General features: G+C 64.2%; 5 protein-coding genes across 5 annotated transcripts in view; 4 read left to right on the top strand and 1 right to left on the bottom strand.

Moving 5' to 3' along the window:
* Window positions 1–2,428, top strand: part of SLC34A3 (solute carrier family 34 member 3) — a 5,489-nt gene extending 3,061 nt beyond the window's left edge. The window contains exons 9-12 of the mRNA XM_035016620.1: window positions 82–249; window positions 324–440; window positions 521–645; window positions 1,964–2,428. Of these exons, the coding sequence (XP_034872511.1) occupies window positions 82–249; window positions 324–440; window positions 521–645; window positions 1,964–2,428 (875 nt within the window). The remainder of the gene's footprint in view (window positions 1–81; window positions 250–323; window positions 441–520; window positions 646–1,963) is intronic.
* A 3,962-nt stretch (window positions 2,429–6,390) lies between these two features.
* TUBB4B (tubulin beta 4B class IVb) lies at window positions 6,391–8,846 on the top strand. The gene is made up of 4 exons (XM_035015370.1): window positions 6,391–6,501; window positions 6,795–6,903; window positions 6,998–7,108; window positions 7,647–8,846. Exons 1-4 carry the CDS (start codon window positions 6,445–6,447, stop codon window positions 8,705–8,707), a joined length of 1,338 nt encoding a protein of 445 aa, XP_034871261.1. The 5' UTR covers window positions 6,391–6,444; the 3' UTR covers window positions 8,708–8,846.
* Window positions 8,837–12,080, bottom strand: FAM166A (family with sequence similarity 166 member A). Its single transcript, XM_035015372.1, has 7 exons — window positions 12,025–12,080; window positions 10,653–10,867; window positions 10,305–10,570; window positions 10,090–10,216; window positions 9,661–9,755; window positions 9,137–9,254; window positions 8,837–8,925 (listed from the first exon to the last, which is right to left on the bottom strand). Exons 1-7 carry the CDS (start codon window positions 12,078–12,080, stop codon window positions 8,837–8,839), a joined length of 966 nt encoding a protein of 321 aa, XP_034871263.1.
* Window positions 12,081–14,059: 1,979 nt separating this feature from the next.
* Window positions 14,060–15,632, top strand: STPG3 (sperm-tail PG-rich repeat containing 3). The gene is made up of 6 exons (XM_035015371.1): window positions 14,060–14,166; window positions 14,260–14,417; window positions 14,522–14,656; window positions 14,754–14,842; window positions 15,008–15,308; window positions 15,435–15,632. The coding sequence occupies exons 1-6, from the start codon at window positions 14,060–14,062 to the stop codon at window positions 15,566–15,568; spliced, it is 924 nt and encodes a 307-aa protein (XP_034871262.1). The 3' UTR covers window positions 15,569–15,632.
* Window positions 15,633–17,386: 1,754 nt separating this feature from the next.
* NELFB (negative elongation factor complex member B) overlaps window positions 17,387–18,190 on the top strand; it is an 11,285-nt gene continuing 10,481 nt past the window's right edge. The window contains exon 1 of the mRNA XM_035015369.1: window positions 17,387–18,117. Coding sequence (XP_034871260.1) covers window positions 17,476–18,117 — 642 coding nt within the window. The 5' untranslated portion in view covers window positions 17,387–17,475. The remainder of the gene's footprint in view (window positions 18,118–18,190) is intronic.

Genomic DNA, 18,190 nt, shown 5'->3' with positions numbered 1-18,190 from the left:
GCCCCAGCCCCCCAGCCCTGTCCCTGTCCCCCACTGGCCCCTAGAGCTGGCCTGGGCTCACCGGCCCCGCGCTGCCCCCAGGCCACCACCTGTTCGTGGGGACTGTGCTCACGGACCTGGCCGTGGGCTTCATCCTGCTGGCCGCCTCTCTGCTCCTGCTCTGCACCTGCCTCGTGCTCATCGTCAAGCTGCTCAACTCTGTGCTGCGCGGCCGTGTGGCCCAGGCTGTGCGGAAGGTCATCAACGCTGGTGCGGCCAGACGGGACAGGGGGACATGGGGGGGGAGGCCGGGCAGAGGGTGACCCAGTCCCCCCACCCTGCAGACTTCCCCTTCCCGTTCAGCTGGCTCAGCGGCTACCTGGCCATCCTCGTGGGCGCCGGCCTGACCTTTGTGCTGCAGAGCAGCAGTGTCTTCACCGCGGCCATTGTGCCGCTCATGGGTGAGCGTGGGGGACAGGCACAGGGCCCCGGCCCCGGGGGCGAGGGCTCAGGCCCCGGTGCTCACGCCCGGCTCCCCCAGGGGTCGGGGTGATCAGCTTGGAGCGGGCATACCCTCTCTTCCTGGGCTCCAACATTGGCACCACCACCACGGCCCTGCTGGCCGCCCTGGCCAGCCCCGCGGACATGCTGCTCAGTGCCCTCCAGGTACCACCCTCCCTCGCCTCTCCCGGGCCCCCAGCCCCCCCACTCCCACCCCAGGCCTGGGGCTTCCCCCTGGGCTCAGTTCCCTCCTGTCCGGCCCTGCGGCCAGCTTGGCCATGGCCCACACGCTCCTGGGACCCACCTCTGGCTGCCTGATCAGACCTGAAGCCCCACCTCCTCGAACCTAGGGATCCCACGGACATCTCTGGGACCCCCAGCCCCACTCTTCCTCCCCGGGGACCAGGTCATTTCAAGGATCCTCTGGTCTTGGGCTGCTGCCTGCTCTTCCTGGCCAAACTCCCTCGAGGAATCCTTGTCCTCCTCCCCCAACCCTGTGCTGCTGTGTTCCTTCAAGGCATCCTGGCCCCGGGGGGCCTCAAGCCCTCGAGTCCACCACCTCTGGGATGCACCGCCCCCCCCCCATCTAAACCCAACAGGCCCCTACCTGGACAACCTGCCATCTTCCTGCCAAAGCCCCACCTCACCTGCGCTGGGTGCTCCAAGCTGCCCTCGCCCACGGCCACAGTTCTGCCTCCAGGACGCCTCCCTCCGGTCCCCTAGCTCTGTGCCCCACACCCAGTCCCGTTTAGTCCTGCTACTTCCATCTCTAAGTCACCCTTTCTGTGGCCCACTGCCCTGGCTTGAGTTTCCCTCCTCCACTGCCTCTGCCTAGGTGCCCAGACAGATGCAGCTCCTGAAAGCCCAGATCTTGCGGGGCTTCTGCCCACAAGCCCTCCCTACCACCCTCCTGCATTTTTGGTTCTGCTCTGTCCACTCAGACCCTCTCAGCGCAGGGCCCTGGTCCACCTCCTCCAGGAAGCCCTCTGGATTGCACCTTCCACACCAACTCCTCAAGACGAGCAGCCCCTGGAGGGGCCTGCACGTGTGGCCCTGTACCTCCTCCCCACAGGAGCCAGGCCAGAGCCCAGGGCTGGGTGGCCAAGCCCACTCGGTGGGGTCACTAGGCATGAGGTGTGGGCAAGCTGAGCCGGCCCAGGGGAGGAGCAGATCCATGTGGTCATTGGTGATGTAGTTACCACACTGGGCGCCCAGCGTTAAGTGTGTGTGTGTGGGGGGCAGTACTAGAAGAGCACACCCATACCCGGCTAGAATCTGCCCTTCTAGGTGGCCCGTCGTGGCCGACAAGTGGACCTCAAACAGCCTTCAGACTTAGTACCCTTTCTGCCGGGGCGGGGGGAGGGGTTGGGGGGTGAGGAGGAGGAAGAAGAGCAGGTGTTCTGGGTGGTCCTGGGTAGTCTTGGGGGACCCGTGTGCCATTGGGCCCAGGCTCCTAACCCCTGCCTGCCCTCTGGACCTCTAGGTGGCCCTCATCCATTTCTTCTTCAACCTGGCCGGCATCCTGCTGTGGTACGTGGTGCCCATCCTGCGGCTGCCCATCCCGTTGGCCAAGCGCTTCGGGGACCTGACGGCCAACTACCGCTGGGTGGCCATTGCCTACTTGCTGCTCAGCTTCCTGCTGTTGCCCCTGGCAGCCTTTGGGCTCTCCCTGGCAGGGAGCACGGTGCTGGCTGCAGTCGGGGGACCCCTGGTGGGGCTGGTGCTCCTCCTCATCCTGATCAATGTCCTGCAGCGACACCGGCCAGCCTGGTTGCCCCACCGTCTGCGGTCCTGGGCCTGGCTCCCACTCTGGCTCCGTTCTCTGGAGCCCTGGGACCGCCTGGTCAGCCGCTGCTGCCCCTGCAGGGTGTGCGGCCCCCCTCAGGCTGCTGCCAAGGAGGATCACTGCTATGAGAACCCTGAGGTCCTGGCCTCCCAGCAGTTGTGAAGGGGGGCACCCCCATTTCACTGACTCCTGGGTGCCCTGGGGGATCCCAGAAGCAGAAGACTTCTGAGGCACCTGGCTTGCCTTCTTTGCAAATAAACAAGGCTGAGACCCAGGTGTGAGTGGTCTTCAGTCCCCTGCCTAAGGAGGGCCCCTGACCGGGCTCCGAGGCCAGCTGGAAGTGGACAAGCACCAGCTGTCCCCCAGTTGACACCCGGGACCCACTGCAAGCCTGAGTGGGTGTGGGCACACAGCTAACCCCAGAGTCCCAGGCTGTAACTCTGTTTCTCTCCTGAGCCTCTGGGGACAGGAGGTGCCAAGTGGCGGCCAGTCTGGAGTGTGGAGATATCCGTCAAAAAGTATCTGTGGCTGGACGTGGCCGGGACCCTTCCCCCTGGGTGAAAGAGGGAGGAGCTGCTGGCTCCCATGCCCCACCACCCGCAGACGGCGCACCCTAGGAGTCAGGTGGTTGGTGCTGGCAGCCCCTCTGGGGGCCAGCCTCATGGGTCCCCCAAGTGCCCAGGGAGCGAGGAGGGGATGAGTGAGGACCAGGAGGCCCCAGGCTCCCCCCTCCCATGCTGCTCTCTCTCTCTCTCTCTCTCTCTCTCTCTCTCTCTCTCGGATGGGCAGGGCGCAGGGCGGTGTCCATGTGAGACACAGGCATAGGGCTGCCATGGGCCCAGCAGAGCAGGCAGTCAGCGCCCCCCCGCCCCCCGTAAACCCACCAGGAAGTAAGTCCTCCCGGCAACCCCTAGAGTCACCCGCACCCGGAGCCCAAGTCTCCACGCTGTGTCAAACCCCTCGGCCGAGAGGCGGGCGAAGGTCAGGTGAGCCTGAGCACCGTCCCTTCCACCTGAGGGTGCGTCCCCCCACGGGGACTCCTGCCCACCCCCTGCCCAGGGCCCGTAAGGCTTGTCTGCCTGCCAGCTGGTAAGGAAACTCCAGGAAGCAGTCTGGGCCTCCCGCCTTCCAGCCCAGGGCTTCCCACAACACACTTCCCCGGAAATACCATGAGGAGAAAACAAAGCTTCTTCAGTAGGATTAAGTCTGTGGCCCAGAACTCACGCACTGAGGGGCACACACCCACAGACCAGAGGTGGAGGTGACTCTGAGCAGGGGTTTGGCTTGCCCCAGGTCTTAGTATGCTGCTGTGGTCAGTCACCTCTTCCTTGTCCAGAGAATGCTGCCCTGATGGAGGGGCACCTCCTCCCCAGCCCTCCAGGTGTGCCCACCTAGGCCCAGTGTGGGGAGAGGAGGCCTGGGGAACCTCGGGGCCAATGCTTGTCCATGGTCCTGTCTTCATTCCCCTCAGAACTCCCAGCCCTCAGTCCCCTCAGTGCCCTAATACCTCAGCACCCCATGTCCCCCTGCTCCTCTCAGTCCCCTCACTCTCCATGTCCCCTGTCCCCCCCCCAACAAGCTTCCAAGCCTGGGGTTCGCTGCCCACCAAGGGAGATAGCTACCTGTTTGGGGCTCAGGAGAGCAAGACCCCGGGGCAGGCTCATACATTCCAGCTTGGCCCCCCCAACCCAACTTCTATGCCCTCAGGACGCTCCTGGGGGTGGACATCAGCCTCATGGTCCCTGAGGTGGAGCTGGGCCTGGCCAGTTCCCTGGGGACATGGGTGGGGAGCTCTCCCTCCCTACGCTGGAGACACAGAGAGGGGAAGAAAGTACTCCATGCACACTTTCCGGGGCGGGTGAGGCCGCCCACAAAGGCTGACTGCGGGTCCTTTGAGGCCGTGAACGGCTGTCTGCCCGCTGCCCCTGCCTGGCGGTAACGCACCCTCCCGCTGGGACCATGGCCACGAGTAAACAGAGCCTTCATTTGTGGATGCCGCCAACAGCTGCAGGCCGGGGCGGGAGGGCCAGGTGCCCAGCACTCCCACGGCCCCTGCCCAGGCTTCCCTGCACTTCCGGCCCTTTCTGCCCTGCATCCCTCCTGGCCACAGACCTCCACTGGGGCTGGCCCACCTCTCCACACTGTGGCAGGAACACCTTAGCCCAGGGTGGGGGTCTGCAGGGCCTCCCCCAACCAGCCCTGTGCAGCAGCAGGCACCGTGTTCCTGGGGCTCACACCCGAGGGCCGCAGGGAGACTTCTGCGGTCTTGTTCTCAGTGTCCATCTCCCTGAGGCCACGGGAGGGTCAAGATGGACAACCTGGTGTCTCGGAGCTCCAGGGCTCACACCTGGGCAGAATGTGGGCATCTCAGGCCACACGGCTTGGGGCAGGGGGGTGAGCAGAGAAGGCTTTGACAAACACGTCACTGACTCACTAGGGAAAACATCCGAGCTTCTCCCTTTCTCACCTGATCGGTTTGTGGGTTTATGACTGCCGCAGAGCCTGGGCCTTGCCGGCAGCTGCTTGGGCAGCTGAGCTACTTTGCAGGGCACAGTGAGGAAACCAGGATGCCTGCGCCCAAGCCGAGCGGGGAAGGCCTGCGGGCCACAGCAGCTGGGCCCACCTCCCTGCGCAGGTATGTATGTGGGGGAGGGCGCGGGCTCTCGAAGGCCCGGCTGCACGGACGGGGCTCGGACGTGCTGACTCACCGTCCGGGCCAGGACTGCAGCCCGGGAGCGGCGCAGCCGCAGACCGCTCTCCAGGGGAGGAAATTGCTAATGCCAGCACGCTGCTCGTCCCAACAATCTCATCGACAGATTCCGCGGGGACGTTGCATCCCATCATACGTTTTAAGACCGCGTGTGTGCCCTAATGCCGCAGCGCGGAGCACCGTGCGGGGTCAGCCGAAGAGCTGCCTTGTTTACAGGGAGGAATAGGCAGCCAGGCATGGCCCCGGCACCCATGGGGTAAGACGCTCACTGAGGAAACCAGAATCTAGGGAGGCTCCACGGCCACAGCAAGGGACACGTTCAAGGCAGACCCAGGGGCGTGATTCAGTCGTGTTGGAAGATTATAAAAACATGCCGCAAGGGCAATTTTTAAAAGCGATTGACTGAAGGTGCGACCACACGTCATTGAACAGTTTTCCCGCATAGACTTCCCCCTCCGAACGTCAGCGAAAAGTAAAAGCATCTGTCAGCGCAGGTATGGCCGGGGCGGCAGGGTCAGGGGGCCCGGACGGAGGTCGGGGCCCGCCCGCGTCTCCACGCAGCTCTGTGCGCTCCTGGGGCCGAGGCACCAGGCGACCGGCGCGGGGCCAGCGCCGTCTCCACAACAAGTGCGCGGCCGCCGGGCAGCCCCCGCCCTCCCCGGGGGCAGCGGCCCCACGTGCTCCCTCACCTGACCGCCACCGGGGCGGGCGTGCGGAGCCCCCGCCCCCCTCCTCCGCGCCGAGACCCCGCGGGGTGGGCCCCACCCCTCGTTTCGCCGCCCTGGGTCCCGGCAGCCGCCCCGGGGAAGGCGCTCGGCGGGCCGGACGCTCGGCGGGCCGGGCCCGCGCGCTCGCCCCCCGGGGCTGCAGTCTCCAGCTCGCGTGCGCGCCCGGCCCGCAAGGGTGCAGCCCCGCGCCGCCGCCCCACCTGCATTTCTCCGGGCGCCGACCCCGGGCTGCGCCCCCCCCCGCCCCCGGCCGGCCCGGCCCGCCGGCCCTCCCCGGGACGCCCGCCCGCCCGCGCGCGTCCCCGCGGCACTGCGGCGGTTACCAGGACGCCGGCCCCGGGCGCTGTGCTCCCCGGAGCCGGCCAATGAGGGGGCAAATCAATCATTTGAAACATCCAATGGACAGGGCACTGCGGCGCGAGGGCGGGGGCTTTGATAGGGAGAGCGGAGGCCGCGGCGGACCAATAAAGAGCGAACGGCCTTGGGGAGGCGGGCGCTGGCGGCCGGACTGACGGGAAACGCAGCCAATCAAGCCAGGACGCTTGCCAGCCTCGTTCTGGCAGCCCAATAGGAGGCTGGCGGGGGCGGGCGCGGCGGGTATATAAGCGTTGGCGGAGCGTCGGTTGTAGCACTCTGCGCGCCCGTTCCTCCACTCTTGCGTCCGTGCTTCCGCCAGCGCCGCTAGCGCCTCCGTCGCTGCCGCCGCCGCCGCCGCCGCCGCCGCCGCTGCCGCCGCCGCCATGAGGGAGATCGTGCACCTGCAGGCCGGCCAGTGCGGCAACCAGATCGGCGCCAAGGTGAGCAGGGGGGCGCCTGGGGCCCGGCGCGGGTGTCCCGGGCGGACGGGCGGGCGGCAGGAAAGATGGCGGCAGCGGGCGGGTGGGAGGGCGGCCACCCGCATTGCGGCCCGGCACGGGGTCCGGGCCGGGGCGGCGCGGACGTCCGGGGACGGACCTGACCTGGCGGCGGCGGCGGCGGCGGAGGCGGCGGCGTGGGGGGAGGGGAGGGCCGCGCCCATCCGGGGCGGGGCCGGCTCCGGGCCCCGCCGGCGTGACTCAGCCCGAGCCCGGCCCGCCCGCGTCCCTCGCAGTTCTGGGAGGTGATCAGCGACGAGCATGGCATCGACCCTACCGGCACTTACCATGGCGACAGCGACCTGCAGCTGGAGCGGATCAACGTGTACTACAACGAGGCCACCGGTGAGACGCCACGCCCCTTCCCCAACTCCTTCCTGCCGTCCCGCGGCCCTCTCCTCGCTGACGTCCTCCTCCCCCTCCCCCCAACCCGCTCCAGGTGGCAAGTACGTGCCCCGCGCTGTGCTCGTGGACCTGGAGCCGGGCACCATGGACTCCGTGCGCTCGGGGCCCTTCGGGCAAATCTTCAGGCCAGACAACTTCGTCTTCGGTGAGCCGCGGCATGGGGGCTGGGCGGCGGCCTGATAGCCGGGCGGCTCAAAGGTCAGGGGGCGCCCAAGGTCACTGCCGGCAGCACCGCAGAGCTGAGGTCCTGACCCGCTCTGCCCTCTGGGCAGAAGCTCGCGCCCCGGGACACCTCCTCCCCGTGGAGTCTCTCAATCTCCTAAAGCGGCTTTGGGAGGAGGGCCCAGCTGTCCACCTGCAGGGAAGGAGCCGGCAGATGTAATCTTTCTGCTACAAACATGGAGTAGGAGGCGGCGGGAGCTGTGTTTGCAGCTCATCTGTCCTTGAGAATTGGCAGGGGCTGCCTGTGGGAGGGCATGGCTTATTGTGAAGCTATCTTGGCTTGACCCCTAACTTAATTTTTAAACGGGTGGGTTATCGCTTTATCAGTTGGGGAGTCTGTTTGCTGTACCTGTAGGCTGAGCTCTGTGTGTCCCCTCCCACCGCATTATTTGGGCTTTTTGGCATGGGTGACCAGTGGTGACCACGTGTCCAGCAAAGAGTGACTGGCTGCCCTCTTCCAGGTCAGAGCGGTGCTGGGAACAACTGGGCCAAGGGGCACTACACAGAAGGCGCGGAGTTGGTCGACTCGGTGTTGGATGTTGTGAGGAAGGAAGCTGAAAGCTGCGACTGCCTGCAGGGCTTCCAGCTGACCCACTCCCTGGGTGGGGGGACTGGGTCCGGGATGGGTACCCTCCTCATCAGCAAGATCCGGGAGGAGTACCCAGACAGGATCATGAACACATTCAGTGTGGTGCCCTCGCCCAAGGTGTCGGACACGGTGGTGGAGCCCTATAACGCCACCCTCTCGGTCCACCAGCTTGTAGAAAACACAGATGAAACCTATTGCATTGATAACGAGGCCCTCTATGACATCTGCTTCAGAACCCTAAAACTGACCACACCTACCTATGGGGACCTCAACCACCTGGTGTCAGCCACCATGAGTGGGGTCACCACCTGCCTGCGCTTCCCTGGCCAGCTCAATGCTGACCTGCGCAAGCTGGCTGTCAACATGGTCCCCTTCCCCCGCCTGCACTTCTTCATGCCCGGCTTCGCCCCACTGACCAGCCGAGGCAGCCAACAGTACCGGGCCCTGACGGTGCCTGAGCTCACCCAGCAGATGTTCGACGCCAAGAACATGATGGCCGCCTGCGACCCGCGCCACGGCCGCTACCTGACTGTGGCCGCCGTGTTCAGGGGCCGCATGTCCATGAAGGAGGTGGACGAGCAGATGCTGAACGTGCAGAACAAGAACAGCAGCTACTTCGTGGAGTGGATCCCCAACAACGTGAAGACGGCCGTGTGCGACATCCCACCCCGAGGGCTCAAGATGTCGGCCACCTTCATTGGCAACAGCACGGCCATCCAGGAGCTGTTCAAGCGCATCTCGGAGCAGTTCACCGCCATGTTCCGGCGCAAGGCCTTCCTCCACTGGTACACGGGCGAGGGCATGGACGAGATGGAGTTCACCGAGGCCGAGAGCAACATGAACGACCTGGTGTCCGAGTACCAGCAGTACCAGGACGCCACGGCCGAGGAGGAGGGCGAGTTCGAGGAGGAGGCCGAGGAGGAGGTGGCCTAGGGCTGTTACCGGTAAAGCGCGTGGGAGCGTGTGAACTCTTTATTCACTCACAACCTGTTCTCCGTGTGCACTTGCTCTCCTTCCTGTCTTGACGTCACGTGCTGTACAGACGCCACCATTAAAGCATTTTCATAGTGTCTGGTGTCGCCTTTCCAGTTCCTTCCGATAGGCCTCGCGGCTGCTGTTGCCAAACGTCAGCGCGTAGTTGTCCTGCGCGGCTACAAGGGGCAGTGCTCAGCTGAGCCCCTGGCATTGCCCCACGCCCAGCTAGGGGTCAGCACGGGCTCTGGGCTGCCCTGGGCGCCTGCCTCCTGCCCGGCCTGGCCGCAGTGAACCTCTGGAGGGCCAGTCACCCAACGCCTCCCTATGGTGGCCTGGTCACTGCGCCCTTGTCTAGGAGGTAGGTGAGGGGACCCACTGGGTACGTACATGGTATGAACCCCATGTAGAAAGGTATCAGGCCCTGGCTGTTGTAGATGGTGTTGCTAGGCCAGTGTGTTCTGGGCAGCCTCTCACCCAGGGCACAGATGGGGTTTCTGAAGAGGAACTGTGGAAACAGGCAGGTGTTGACGTGTGCTACCCTCCCCAGCTCAGCCAGTAAGCAGTAGGTCAGGGTGGGGGCTGGGGTCAGAGAGAGAAGCAGGACTAGGGCACAAAGGGTAAGAGCCCTGTTGTGTCGCCTGGCACAGCGTTTCCCCTAGAACCGCTGTGAAAAGTGGGGCCTGACTCCTTCCAGGGGTCTCCTCTGTCTTACCCGCCCCCCACAGCACTCCGGAGCAGGGAGCCTAGACCCGGTCAGGAGAACAGATGGGTTCCTTCCCGGGCTTCTCAGAAGGGCTACCCTTCACGGCCCCCTCCAGGGAAGCCAGCTGAGCCTTGGCTGTGCTAGTGGATGCCACCGTGCAGGCCGTGCTGGGCATTTGGGAGCGGGCCCAGGGGTGGCGTCCTCATACCTGGTTCTTGTCAAACTCATTCATAGCCTGTGTGACACCATCGCGGTAATTCACCCCCATCACCCAGGCAAACCGAGGGACAAAGCCAGCATAGCCTACGGGAGGAAGCGGTCAGGGTCTTGCCCCAGGTCCCGTCCACCTCTCCCTGGGCATACCCACCTGCTCCCAGATGTGGCAGGGCAGTCTGTTCGGGCTCTTTCCCTTCCCTAAACATTTGTCAATTGCCTGTTGGGGCCAGGGGGCTGTGGGTGGGCAGGAGCTCTGGGAGAAGACGGGTTCTAGGAAACAGTTCTCAGGGCAGGGGCAGGGCTGGGGATAGACCCACGGGCAGTCCTCACTTGCTGTCACTCTCATCCTGTCTGGGCCCCTGGGAGCCTTGGAGTGCGTGTGGGGAGTGAGTGTTCTCATACCCACGCCCTGGGCACCCACCTGAGATGGCTTTGCGTTGGATCAGGTTGGGGTGGTCGAGCTGGGGCAGCCTGTGGAACCTGCCCACATCTAGTGTCTCCCGCTGGTGAGCTGGGGGTGGGTATTCATCCCTCCTGCAATGGTACAGCTGGGGTGGGAGAGGAGCAAGTCACTGCCTCAAACCCCACTTGGGTCTGGCTGGGGTGAGGCTTGGTCCCAGCACCTCTCCCAGTTACCTGGTCCCGCCCAGGGGCCTCGTGGACAGGGCTGGTGCTCTTCCAGCCCTCCTCCCCGTATGCCAGCCGCAGGCCTGGGTGTCCAAAGTCTCTGGAGTCCCCCTTCCTGCCTGGCGGGCACGGGGGGTAGGGAGGGTAGGGCATGAAGCCCACAGGCAGCAGGACCTGCCTGGATACATTCCCTACCCCCGGCAGCCCCTTCTGGGCGTCCACCTCCTGGGGTGGGAACTGGCCCAGGATCTCAAAGTTCTTGTAGGGCTTCAGACCTGTGCGGACAGGGTGGGTATGAGTGACAACAGGCGGGAGGGTGAGCCTGGGGCAGGCAAGGCTGGGGGGCGGGCGGCTCACCCGTGTAGTGGGGGATGTAGGGCTCAGTGAGGTCACGGCAGGGGATCAAAGGTGGCTTGGACTTGCGGAAGTCCTCGACGAACTTGGGCTTGGATATGGGGGACAGCACGGAGCAGGGGCTCTTCTGCACGCTGGGGTCTGTGAGCAGCTGGGCTGTGCTGCGCCCATAGGTGTTCCCCACCTGGTAGCGCAGCTGTGGGTAGAATCCGGCATAACTGCAGAGGGAAGAGGAGGAGGCAGGGCCCCTGTGCGCAGGGAGTGGAGCCAGGCCACAGGCAAAGGTACCTGCCCTCACCTGCAGAAAGCCAATCCCAGGAGCACCTGCCTTCTGAGGCTCTTGAGGCTTGAATGGGCGGCTCAGGCCAAGCACTGAGAACAGGCCTGGCCCACAGGTGATATGCACGGTCCTCCTCACCATCAGACCGCCATCTACCCTCTGCCCAGCCATCCTCAGACATGGAGCTTCAGGATGAGGGAACGGGGAACTCTGCCCCCTTGGAGCATTCACAGGGATGGTGACGGGGTCCGGGCCTGGACCCAGGCACAGCCCAATCTGCACAAGGTGGTCCCGCTGGGGAGGCGTTGCAGGGATTTGGCCTGGACTTTGGCCACCCACGAGGCCAGGACTTGAGAGGCAGGCAAGAGTGCTGCTGGTAGGAGGTGGTTGAGCTGAGTGTCGTTTAGAGAGACAAGGGGAGGTACTGTAGGCCTCCCTGCAGGCCCCAAATGGGGGTAGTGCTGGGGCCGGAATGATCACCCAAGCAGTGAGATTTTTTTTTTTGAAAAAACTGCCAAAGTGAATGCAGAATTGCTAGTCTGAGAGAGAAGCCGGACTAGGGCACGAAGGGTAAGAGCCCTGTTCTGTGTCGCCTGGCCCAGCGTTTCCCCTAGAACCTCTGTGAAAAGTTGGGCCTGACTCCTTCCAGCCTGCCTTCCTTCCCAGGGATCCGTATACACGTAGGCACGCACATACACTCCTTAGAGGGCTCGCTTTTAGTTTTTACGTCAGGGGTACCTAGTGAGGCAGCCTGGCGTCCCTGCCAATCAGCCTACTCTGGAGGCTTATGTCTTTAAGACACGCAGCCCTCTATGGGGCATCCAGGGTTTACTTAGCCAGCCTCGGCCAGCTCTTGGGCTGTCTGTCCCTGGTGCCCTGCTCTTCACAGGCATGTTGACCTTCTGGTGGGGCTCTCAGCACAGGCCAAGCAGGGAGTGCTCCTGCCCTAGGCCTCTCCGGGGCCCTCAGGCCTCACCCCCACTCACCGGAGACCAGCTCTGGTGCTCTCTTCACAGGTGGCCTTGAGCCCTTAGGCCCAGCCCCACTCCCCCATCCTCCGCCCAGCCCAGCCTCCTCCAGGGCTCCAGCACTTACCCAGGGATATAGTGAGGTTCTGGCGTGAAGAGGTTGTGTTTCTGAGTAGCTGTCATCTGGCCTCAACAGCGCCTTTGGCGGCCCCAGCCCCTTCCAGCGACTGCCTCCCTTCCCTCAGAGGAGTCCCTGTTGCCTGGAAACCATTGTGAAGGGGCCTGCCATCGTTGGGCCCTTCCTGGCCCAGGACCCCTCCTTAACCCTGTGAGTGCTCCCATGTTACAGGTGGAACTCCAGGCCCAGACAGGCAACAGGCTAGGAATGTCAGCCTGAGGGCCTCAGAGCTCCAGGAATCGGGATGGCCATGTTGGCCCTGCCAGACTTGCTGCCCCCAGTGGCCAACTGAAATGCCCTGGAAGCTTCTCGGGCATTGTGGGAGGCCTCCTCGGGGAGGTGTCCGAGCTTCGGGGCTGTTGGGACTCTGTCCTGGAGAGTCTTTCCCCTGGAACTGGGCGCTAGTTGCCATTTTAAATAATCCCTGATTTTTTTTGTATAGGAATGACTTCCTAACTATAAAAGCAAAGGAAAGTATCAAAGGAAAAGATGAGCAGATTCTAGTACATGTCAAACACACACACACACACACACACACACAAATACTAAAAGGCAAACTACAAGCTGGGGGGAAAAAGATTGCAACAAGTGTTATGAAGAGATATACTATCTCTATACTGTGTAAAAACTTCACAAAAACAAGAAAAAATAGCACTTATGGCAGGAAAATGTAATGTGAACATCTCAAGAAGAGAACCCACAGTCAGGGGACGCACGGACACAAGGTTGAACCTCATGGAGGTGGTCGATGCTGGCCCAGCAAGGCCACAGGCGCGGTCTGGAAAGCAGTTGGGGGACACCGGACATTACCTACTTGGACGGGCCGCTTCTGCTCACAGGAACCCGTCTGAAGGAAACGACGGACATCTAGCTGAGGACATCCGTGGGATGTCAGCCATCATAGTAGTATTTGATACAGGGAGAAATTGGGACTATCTCAAATGTCCAGTGACGGGGGCTTGGTTACGAAAGCTGCACCTGCAGAACACCATGCAACAAGGGAGGGGCCCAGAGCACAGGCCAAGAGCCCCTCACCCTAATGAAACAGGTGTTTCCTGAAGCAGGTTTCTATCTGTCCCTCCTTCCATCCATCCAGAGCGCCTCCCGAGGCCAGGCAGGGTCAGTGCTGGATGGGAGAGATCTGCAGAGAAAGAGACTTGGTCGGGGTGGGGTAGGCCTGGAGGATGAGCTGTTCTTGCCTGGGCCCTGCTTGCATGGATTAGGTCAAGACCAGGGCTAGGGCTGGCAGGCTGGTTGGTTGCAAAGGGCACAGCAAGGGCCCTGGTGCCCAAGCGGGCTGTCCCTCATTTGGGCTCATTATTCCTTCACACTTCAGCCCGGGCAGCCCCATTCGTCTGTGACACCTTATAGCCTCTGTGCAGCTAAGCAGAAGATGGGCCCCCATACGTCAGCCCTGCCTGGGCCACCAGGCAGCTCCAGTCTCCAGACTGCCTCTGTGGTCAGCATGGTCCACCCAGACCCACTTTCCATTGCTTTGCTTTTCTGAGGGCTGGGTTTCCAGCAGGAGCTCCTCCTCCAGGGAGTTTCCCCGGATCCCTCCACCCTCCCCCTTCATTCTGGATGGCCGGGTACAGCTGGGCAACCCATAGCAGCTGCTCTTCTCATCCCTGTGCAGAGGCCCCAGTCCTCCCAGAAGCCCTGCTAAGGTGGACCCTGGCTGTCCAAGAGACCCCACATCCTAGGAGAGGAGAGGGGTTGGGATAAGGAAGGGGAGAAGAGAGGAAAGGAAGCCAAGCCAGAAGTGGCTGGGGCAGGCTAGGGGTCCTCCTGGCCCAGGCTGACGCCAGAGTGACCCACCTGGCCGGCCAGGGGAGGGGTCTCTGAAGGGCCCCTCCTCAGAGGGCTGGACAATGCTCCTTCCCCAGGGAGTCCCTGGCAACTGAGGCAGGGGGTGTCCATGGCTGGCTAATGAGGTCACAGAGCTCCAAGGTGTCCCTGGGGAAGGGAGCCAGATACTTTGACAATGAATTTTGACCAGAAAACTGTGAAATTCCTGGCGAATTTTTACATCAATGGAGGCCAGCACTGGACCCATGGCTCCCCGAGGCAGGGGCCACGTGTGCCAGCCCAGTACCTTCTCAGGGAGCTGGGTGCGCTGGGGGAACAGCCCAGATGGGGTGGCCACTGGGCTGGGTGGACAACGCTCCCCCCTCTCCCTCGTAGGCCCCAGGCTAGTGTGTTCTTGTGGAGCCCCCAGCCAGAGACCGCCCGGGAGGAGACGCGGCCCCCAGGAGTGCAGGAGTTCCAGGCTGGCCTCAGGATGCAAACGGGCTCCCTCCAGGAGCGCCCCCCTATCTGCACCCAGAACCTGAGGGAGCTGTGTGAGTAAGGGTCCTGGCTGCGCCCACCTCGGTCTGGTTTGGAGAGGCGGGCAGGGGTGGGAGGCGTCTGCTGAGTCCCCAAACCAGAGCTTGCTTCCGGCCAGGGCTGGAACGACGCCCACCCATCGTGACCGACCTGCAGGTCCCCGGCCCCGCCAAGTACCCGGTGCCGGATGCTTCAGTGCGCGAGTCCTCCCCACATCCCCACTTCAGCATCGGCCGCAGGTTCCCCACTCGCGGTGCGTGCCCCCTCCCTGCGCCCCGCCCCCTGCCCTGGGAGTGGGGCTCCGGCCACCAGCCTTCCTTCCCTCCCCAACCACGCTGCTGCTACTGCAGACGGCGGTGGCCGCAGGGCGTGGCAGACCTTGTGGTTCCAAAGCGAAAGCCCCTTCACGCGGAAGGCCGACTTTAACCAAGAGCAAAAGGTGGAGGGCCCGCCTAGGTAGTCCTGCGGAGGCGGGCTGGAGGCGGGGGCCGGGGAGGGGCGGGGCCCGATGGGGGCGGGGCCTGTCGGGGCCGGGCTGGAGGCGGGGCCCGGGGGCGGAGCCTGCGAGGGCGGGAGGGGCCTGCAGCAGCCTCTTTCCCTGTAGTGGCCGTCGCCCGCGGACTATCAGCCACTCAGCCGGCCTGCCTTCCGGGCCTCCAGCTTTGGGGGCCGCCGCCCCGCCTCCAAGACGCTTGAGGCCCCCGCCCGCCCGGGGCTGCCGCGGGCCGGGGGTACGGGTTACCGTACCCAGCCCCAGCTTCAGGCCCCTCCGCAGGCCCCGGGGGGCGAGAAGCTGCCCAGCCCCAACACCTACGACATCTTGCCTGGGTGCCGCCTGCAGAGCCCCCGCCCGCCCGCCTTCTCCATGAGCCGCTCCGCTGCGTTCGCCTCCTGGGTCAGCTCCTGTAAGGAGAGCTCTGAGAGAGGAGGCCAGGCCGCGCGCAGGGGTGGGGCCTCGGCCTGGGGGGAGCTGGGCGCTGTGCGGCAGCTGGCGCTGTAGCCTAGATGGGGCTCCCACCTTCTCCCTGCAGCCCGCAGTCCCGGCCCAGCTGCCTACTACGTGGAGGACTGCTATAACTCACGCTTCCCCTCGGCGCCTGGAGTGGTGATCCAGGGTGTCCGGAGACCCAAGCGCCATGACACGGGACCCTTCTGCACCCTGTAGTGCCTCTTCCGCACAGCCGGCCACCCGGTTATCCACGGAACCCTCGTCTCCCTGGGGGCCTTCCCAGGCCTCCCTGTGGAACTAAGGGCCTCCAACTCGGCCTTTTGACTCTCTGCGTGCCTCTGATCCACACTCCTGGCCGGCCAACCCCTCTGTGAGCGGTGGACATCAAGGAGGGCCCAGCCTGAAGCCCACCCGCCCCCCACCCTTGCCAAACAGAGATGCTGTCGGTTCTCCCCAACTCTGTTGTGTGCCCGACTGGTGAGCTGTCCCTCAGATGTGGCCTGCTGCCCACCTGTCATGTTTGGCTTTCCTTGGCCAGGGGTCTCCCTCTGCTTCCCCTTTGGTGCCCTCTTCTCTAGGGTGGGTGGGGTAGCAGCCTGGGACCTCTGGCTGGGGACATGATGGGAGGGGGCCCTGTGGGCAATACAGGACACCCCCACCTAGTTGTGCTACCCAGGGGAGTGGTTAAGCTGCCAGTCTACCCGAGGGTCAGCTGCCCTCTTGAGGTGAGGTCAGCCTGCCCAGCCACCAGGGAGGGCCCAGAGGACCAGCTGGTCAGGGCCTGGCCCCACTTCTTTGGCTCCTGCCCAAAGACCCTGTGAACTTGCCCAGCACCATGCAGGCCATGCCACAGCCAACAGATTTCCTGGGCCTTCACTTGTTAGGGTGCCCACAGCAGCAGCCTGCCTTTCTACCCAGGGGTTGTCCCCAAGACTGCCTCCCTCCCAAGGGCCTCACCTGCAGCTGGTGGTGGCTCCTGTCACCGTGCCAGTTCTTGCAGAGGCCCTTCTTGTGCCACCCGTGTCCTGAGCCAGAGCTTGACCCCTCCAAAAAGGCACCGCAACAGCTGCTATGGTGTGGACAGCAGTCCATTCTGCAGGGAGGCCAAAGCCCAGGGAGTCTGAGTGCAGTGCACCTGTGACCTTCTCTAGGGCTCAACCATCGGAGGTTGAGCCCCAACACCCCTGAGAATCAGAGCAGTGTCATGGCAGATGGCCGTCCTTAGGCCCTGGGCTCACTAGCTCAGCCAGCAGGCAACAGAGACAGAGCTGTGGAAGGTCTGGCCTCGGGAGCTTGGCTCAGGGGGAAGGGGGTGGAAAGCAACCCCTAGGGCTCAAAGTCAGGAGTGGGACCAGCAGGAAGGATGGAGCAATGCCCTCCAGCTGGGCTGAAGAGGGAGGGCTTCCTGGAGGAGGCAGTGGCGGAAGTGACTTTTAAAGATGATCAAGAGTTTGCTGGGCAGTAGGAAGGGAATTTCTAGCAGGACAAACCTCAGAAACCACGGCACACAAAAAGGGAGAGGGTGTGATATTTGGTGTGTCCAAACTCGGGAGGATACAGGGCTGTTTGGATGGAAGGAGGTGAGCTGGTGAGGTGAGAGGCTGCAGAGGGCTGAATGCTGGGTTCAGGGGCTTGCACACTTAGCAGTGAGGAGCCCATGGAGGGTGCGCACCAGGCAGTGTCCACCAACTCTGTATGAGCTTCTTGTACTGCAAGGGACAAGGGACACCATGAAACCTGAGCCTTGCGTTCGCAGTGTGTCAGGATGGACAAGTCAGCCTGAGGGCCTACCACCTTGGGTTCCCTTGGGGGTTAGATGCTCACGGTGATGAGAGCGAGGATACCTGTCCTTGGTCACGATTCCACTTTGCCCCCCGGTCTCTGCTAGGCATTTCCGGAAGCACACTTAGAGTCTAGTCTTTGCAACAAACTTACGCTGTGAGCTTCATCCCCCTCTCTGTTTGACAAGGAGGGAGCCAGGTTCCGGGGAGAGAGAGGGTCGTGCACCTGGTGAGGCCCAGGGGCAGGGAGCAGCTAGGGCGGACTGCTTCTTTTCTTGAAGCGAAAATACTCTCAGCGTCAGAGGTCAGCCACGGGATTTTTCATGGTTGTAAAAATAAAGTATGCGTGGCCAAATACCGGTTCTGAAATCCATAAGCAGGCCGACGCCCGCCGGCAGCACCCCCCCGGCCCCCCCGCCCCCAGGTGCCGCGCAGCACCCCGCCGTGCCCGCAGACGGGCAGCGCACGCCACGGGGCCGAGCAGGAGCCGCGGCCGCGGAGGAGCCGCGCCCCGGAGCCTCGGGGGCGGGGCGCGGCTCAGGCGGGCGGGGTGCTCGTCCACAGCCCGCGCTCGCGTCCGCTCAGCCGGGCGCCGGGCGCCGCGCCGCTCCCAGGAACCTCTGCGCGGCGGCGGCGGCGTTCCCGGGGGACCGCTCGGCGGGCGGACCCGGCCTTGCAGGGCGGAAGTGGGCGGCTGCGGTCCAGGCGGGGCCGCGGCGCGGGCGGGACCTGGCCGAGCTGGAGGGCGCCGGGGAGCGGGGCTCGGGCGGCCTCCGAGGCCCGAGCGAGCGGACCTCGGGGGCGCCTGCGGCGGCCGCCGCGGCGCCGGGGGAGCGCGGCGGGGATGGGGCGCCGAGCCGGGCGGGGGCCGCGGCCTCGGCCATGTTCGCGGGGCTGCAGGACCTGGGCGTGGCCAACGGCGAGGACCTGAAGGAGACGCTGACCAACTGCACGGAGCCGCTCAAGGCCATCGAGCAGTTCCAGGTGGGCCGGGTGGGGAGCGGGCGCGTGTGTTCCCGGCGGAGCAACCGGGGGCCCGAGCCGGCGGGCGCGCGTG

Source organism: Mirounga leonina, unplaced genomic scaffold (assembly GCF_011800145.1).
Source record: "Mirounga leonina isolate KUSES-001 unplaced genomic scaffold, KU_Mleo_1.0 Mir_170, whole genome shotgun sequence".
In the NCBI taxonomy this organism is placed as follows: Eukaryota; Metazoa; Chordata; class Mammalia; order Carnivora; family Phocidae; genus Mirounga; species Mirounga leonina.
The sequence above is the reverse complement of the archived record's forward strand: the minus strand, read 5'-3'. Positions and strand labels throughout refer to the sequence as shown.